Genomic DNA, 5,938 nt, shown 5'->3' with positions numbered 1-5,938 from the left:
ATCAGCTGGCCGGATCAGCTGGTCGATACACAGTACAGAATCATACCGTGTATCCCCAGCATAATGGTCAAATCTGTTGCTAATCTATAAGTGTATGGGTACCTTTAGTTTTAGTCAGACTGCAAAGATTGTTTGGTTAGATTGTGGTATGTGTGGCCAAATATGCCCATATGCCAACCTCCCCCCCCCCCCCCCACACACACCCACCCACACCCACCACACTATGCATTGGAGATTAATGCAACTGTGACACATTTACCTTAATCCCCATTGAAGTAAATAGTAAAACTAATCCCCTACCAGTTGCTGTAAACATTCTGAGTATAAGACAAAATCACACTGTTCTGTGAAGCTGGAGTCACTAATAAAACCGTTACTGCTCCTCAAGCATAACAATTTGATAATATCCCTAATGATCAGGTGATGAAGCAATTAACATTGTTTTCTACATGGCCTGGCAAGAAGGCACGCAATGGCTATATTTGGAGAAGCCTCTAGTAGAGTCTCAGGGCTGCAATTGCCATGGTGATATCATACAGCTGGAATCAGAGCTGGAGTCCCTGGCCAGCTTCCATGTCCTTTTACAGGGACTAGAGGAGGAGTGGTGGCAGAAGGAGGAGGGACAGGGGAGGGGACACACAATAATAGATGAAAGGGAGAGAGCAGAAGCGAAGGAAAAAATAGGTGAGAAGAGGAAAGGTTGCAACCAAGCGCTGTCTATGCTGGGGTCAAGCAGAACGATACATCTCCAGCGTGTTGCTGAAGATGATACATCTCCAGCGTGTTGCTGAAGATCTGTAATGATATATCTACTGAAGATCTGTAACAATGTATCTACTGAAGATCTGTAACAAATGTATCTGCTGAAGATCTAAAACAATGTATCATAATATTTACTTAGGGAAGACCAGATCATAAAGACGTTCTGGTAAAGAAAACTGAAGGTGTTGTCCATAGCAGACCTTGCCCTTCATATCAAGCCAGTTCATAGACCAATACTGGTGTGCAGCAAGCAGCTACATATATCACATAGATATCAGTATGAAGACAAGTCACTGACAGATGAATCGGTTGCTATGGGTTACTATTGTGCGGTGTCTTGATGAATTACCATCCTAGTTAGGAAGATAAGAGAATAGATCCAATCCCCCATTCGGCTGCAGTCGGTATAGTGCTAGTCTGAAGTAGCACAAAATCATCCATAACACAGTGTGACCTGCATACAAAGACAGGCTGCACAGCCACGACGTTATCCACTCTGCCCTGACAATACTGTAGTCGGCTCTATACGCTGACATAGCAATGGCATATATCCTAAACACACTCACACGCAAGTAATAGGTCACCTAATACGCCAATGCTATAAGGAGAATCCTCTCTACGCTATCATAGGAAAATAGGCTGTTTAAACCACCTCATCTAGAGCCTAGTGTCCCCCTCTAGCATACAGCAGCGCCATTCTGCGAGCCTGGAGCACAATAGACAGATAATCGGGGTTTCTGTACTCACCAGCGCCCGTCTGTGCCACCCTCGCGCCCCGGACTCCGCTCTCCTGCCTGCCTGCTCTCCGCAGCGCACCGATCTGCGCGTCACCTTCATACAGCAGCGCTTGGAATTTAAATGCATCTGAAAAGACGATCCATCACCAGCCTGAACAGTCAAACTTTATCAGGCTGCGCAGCCATTGGCTGGCGTATCCACGTGACGCCCCCTTCACTGTACATTCATATTATTTTCTACTGGCCCTATGGAGGAAGTGAGAAAGTTGGCACGGCCACCCTGGACTCTAAAGACACGGTGACCCAGTGATAGATGGACTATGCGAGAATGAGTTCCTTCCTAGATTTCCCGAGCCTGATTAATGCAGAGCCTGGGAGCTGCACCTCCAGAGCTAGCTATCACCCAGATCATGGACTTACAACTTTCCAGTCTTGCGCAGTTAGTGGCAATAACTGTAACAGCGATGATCGGTTTATGGTTGGACGGGGGGTCCAGCTGAGTTCTCATCACCACCATCATCCCCACCAAAGTGGTGCTTTCCAGACTCACAGCAACCTGGGCATGTCCTACTCCCACCCGAGCTGCGCTGCAGGATATGGCATCCAGAATTTCAGTGCAGGTTACTCTCACTTCCCCATAAATCAAGAGACAGATGTCAGCGCGGGGTTCCCCGGCGCTGTGTACACTGGGAACATCGCCTCCACTGTGGTCCAGCACCATCAGCACCAGAACTATGTGGATGGATCAGGGTCAGCTCACTACATCCACCACCACCACCACACATATGGATCAGAGCAGCAAAACCTGTCCATTGCCAGCTATAACAACAACAGTGTCAGCGGCGTCCACATCAATCACCAAGAAGTATGTCGATCGCCTTCTGCTGAAACCTCACCTCCAGCACAGACCTTTGACTGGATGAAAGTGAAGCGCAATCCCCCCAAAACAGGTAAGCCATTATAAAATGATGTCCAGTGAAGAATGACTGGTCCAGTTCCCCTACAGGTGCCTTCATTCTGACGATCCGTCACTAATTACAGGACATGTACAGTTACCACTTAGGAGCTCATCTCTCAATTTACTGTAAGATTACCTACTTCTTCCTGACATACTTTGTTCCTTCCCTGTGTCACAATATTTACCCATGTTTGCTGTTTACTGGGCATCTGGTGATATAGTGCACCATTTCTCAAGAAGCTTCTTCTGACAAGAGCACCTTTATTACAAGAACTCTTAAACTGTCCCTTAGCATTTCCCCAGCTATTTGCTTGTACTTTTAATAGGTATAAAACACTTTCACATATAGGTCTTATGATGTTTTCTTAAAACTTTATAATGTCATTATGGTGAATACACCTAGCAAGTAGCAAGTCTTGGTTTATCTGAAGCTGTCATAGATGTCTTCTGGGATACAGATACCACAGGGCAAAAAGCAGGGCCTGAATGTTGGTTTCTCTTTCAGGTATTCCAATACCCAAGGGTAAACCTCTGACACCTTTGAGGGTATCTCTGCCTGTTAAAATATTCCCATAACAGGACAGAAGTTTGGGAGCTAATAACTGACATAGACAGATAAGGAATAAGTATATCTGGAGAGAAATGAGAGGTGATGGCAATAAAGATGTTCACTTGCCAAAGGTAGGTATGGTGGTCCACATCAAAGTGTTCATTTACAGTTACGAGGGTATACATACATCAGCAGAATTGCAGAACAAGGCCCTAGAGAACCTCAACATCCCTACAAAAAGTTCCACTAGGTGACCTCTTTTAAAATCCCAACAGCCACATCTATGTATACAAACATTCCATCACCTCTCTACTGGAATCTGAGGTGAGTCACATTTATGGAATTTTGGGCAGATGACTGAAAACCAGTGCAAGGGAAATTAGTGAAACCGTGTGCAAATATGGAGCAGATGCCCAGGAAGGATCTCTAGTGACCGCTCTGAGTGACCTCTCCATCTTTGCTCAAATTTTGCTCCAGTTCCCCCCTGCACTGCTTTTTGATCGATGTGCTCCTTCATCTTGCAGCTTCCTTATCTATCTGTACTGGCATTGCATGACATTCAGCAGCTTATATCTGTTTCATTTCTAAAATGGAAGGAAGCAGTCTATGGGAATTCATGCCCCCTGTTTGTAAACATCTTAATTTTGTCAACTGCCTTCATTTTATTTAAATGTTTTTAATCCTTTTACTTCAATACAAAGTTTAGAAAAGTTTGCTTTACTGATGAATATAGGTTCTCTACTTAGAGTTCATCTTCTTACAAGGTTTTTCCTCTGCATTTCAGGTAAAGTCGGAGAATACGGTTATGCAGGTCAACCCAACACAGTCAGAACCAATTTCACTACTAAGCAGCTGACGGAACTGGAGAAGGAATTCCATTTCAACAAATACCTGACCAGGGCCAGGAGAGTGGAAATCGCAGCAGCTCTACAGCTTAATGAGACCCAGGTGAAGATCTGGTTTCAGAACAGAAGGATGAAACAGAAAAAGAGGGAGAAAGAAGGTCTATTGCCAATCTCCCCCTCTGCCAGTACAGGAAGCGATGAAAAGTCAGAAGACATGTCTGACAAATCAAGTCCTTCACCATGTGCTCCATCACCAGCTTCTTCTACCTCTGATCACCTCAATTCCTCCAACTAAGAACAGCTGTCTTGTTTCAGTGTTTTTACAGGATGCCAAAGATTTCACAATCCATGTACTGTGTCAATAGCTTGCCTCTTGGCACCAGAGTTTTGTTTGCACAAACTGTCCTACCTTAAACCATTTTGTGTTGTCAACCAGGGCACCAAAGTGGAGTCCACAATCAGTATTGGTATGAATGAGCTGCTTCCTATGGTCAAGTACTGGAGGGACAGAAGACTAAGCGGTCCTCTTGCTTGGGTAGCCTAGGTACAAACCCTACTTAATGTGATGCACTATAGAGAAACCAAAAAGTTTACACAGACTGAAAGACTTTGTGAGTTTAATTTAAATGTGAATTCTGACTTATTGTCTGTATGTTTAAAGACTGTAAATATTTTCATCAAGAGATTTATCTTTAAAGCCTTTTTTGTAGAACCTCTAAACATCTTATGTTAACCTACTTGAGTGGATAATAAATTGCTTCAAGATTTATAATACAGAATAAGAATCCTGCTGAACCGAATATTAAACATTTCTATGAGTTGTTTCTTGTCTTAGGAGCTGGCTTGCCAAAGAGTACAATAATTATTCTAGGTAAAGACTTGGATGTCCAACTTGAAAGATTGTTTTCTCCTCACACTTACCAAAAAGGACTGAATGTTTGAAGTAAGCATTACTGAAGAACTGTTATTAAGTTGCACCTTTTAGTACATAATACTCTAGTCTACCAAAATGTATTTTGAACTTGTTAAAAAGAAAGGTGCCGTACCAGTAAATTAAATGACACTCTATGACATAGTTAAATGATGCCCTTCAAGTTATCAGTATTGCTTTAAAGACCACATCAATAATACAGTATATATTTTGTGATTTCTGTGTGAGACAGTGCATGAGAAACAATCACTTGCTGTGTATGTATACACTGAGTTTTATCAGTTATATTACTTCTGCTTACAATAGATTTTAATGCCTAAAATTATGTTTCTACCAAAAATGAATGGGTGGGGTGCATTGTGGTGGTAAATCGATAAATTATGGGTTGTGGGTAACCAATAAACTTGTTAAAAACTGAAAATGCCCCGTTTGATCATTGCTTGACACGTGCTCTGTTACAAGTTGTATTTTGAAAGCTTGCAGCAGTGCAAAGCCTTATCCGCTCAGTAGCTGCGTATACAGCGCATGGAATTCTTGCAGATTCACTTTACAGTGAGACACCACCAGGAACATCTTGGGTCAAGAACTGGTGAACTTTTCACCTCCATCTGAACGCTGACATGTGTAAACACAGGAGACTGACAAGAAATGTGCAGTTTGTCTCCAGTCACTCTTTCCTCACATCACTCCTCACAGGCACACATCTCAGCATTGCCCAAAAGGGCTATTTCCCGCTTGCCATCGTTTGACCTGATTTAACTACTTTTAACCGAAAAAAACAGGGAGCATCACTTTAAAACGTTGACGTGTGGGTGCATACATGTCACTGTAGATGATCTCTGGTGATGATAGCTGACCAAGGCTGTAAACAAGCCTAGTTAAAGACGCAGTTGCTATAGAAACAAAATCACTGGATACATTAACTTAAAAGTTGGTGATTAGCGACTAATCCAGCGTGTAGCTGATCTCGATGGCTTCTGTTGACTTCAAAGCCTACTATCACTCTCTCTCACTTCTACAATGTGCCTTTTGTTTCTGGAGGTGGCGAGCAAGGTAAACCAGATGTGTCCCTTCTCTCTACTGTACTTTAATGTGTTAAATTCTATTAGCACAACAAGAAACTGGTTCCTCTATCTCAAGTCACATCTCAGGGAA

The 5,938-nt window shown here is 43.0% G+C and overlaps 1 protein-coding gene across 1 annotated transcript; it reads left to right on the top strand.

Annotated features, from left to right (window-relative positions):
* The first annotated feature begins 1,748 nt into the window (after positions 1 to 1,748).
* Positions 1,749 to 5,204, top strand: HOXA1 (homeobox A1). Its single transcript, XM_068238658.1, has 2 exons — positions 1,749 to 2,449; positions 3,792 to 5,204. Exons 1-2 carry the CDS (start codon positions 1,813 to 1,815, stop codon positions 4,145 to 4,147), a joined length of 993 nt encoding a protein of 330 aa, XP_068094759.1. The 5' UTR covers positions 1,749 to 1,812; the 3' UTR covers positions 4,148 to 5,204.
* The last annotated feature ends 734 nt before the right edge of the window (positions 5,205 to 5,938 follow it).

Source organism: Hyperolius riggenbachi, chromosome 5 (genome assembly GCF_040937935.1).
Source record: "Hyperolius riggenbachi isolate aHypRig1 chromosome 5, aHypRig1.pri, whole genome shotgun sequence".
Classification (NCBI taxonomy): domain Eukaryota; kingdom Metazoa; phylum Chordata; class Amphibia; order Anura; family Hyperoliidae; genus Hyperolius; species Hyperolius riggenbachi.
This window is presented reverse-complemented; position numbering and strand designations above follow the sequence as displayed.

What these genes read in the sequence shown, in the direction of transcription:
- HOXA1 (XM_068238658.1), top strand. Translation starts at nt 1,813, where the DNA reads ATGGACTATGCGAGAATGAGTTCCTTCCTAGATTTCCCGAGCCTGATT. An exon ending in GCGCAATCCCCCCAAAACAG is followed by an intron (nt 2,450 to 3,791) that starts GTAAGCCATTAT and finishes TCTGCATTTCAG; the next exon opens with GTAAAGTCGGAGAATACGGT.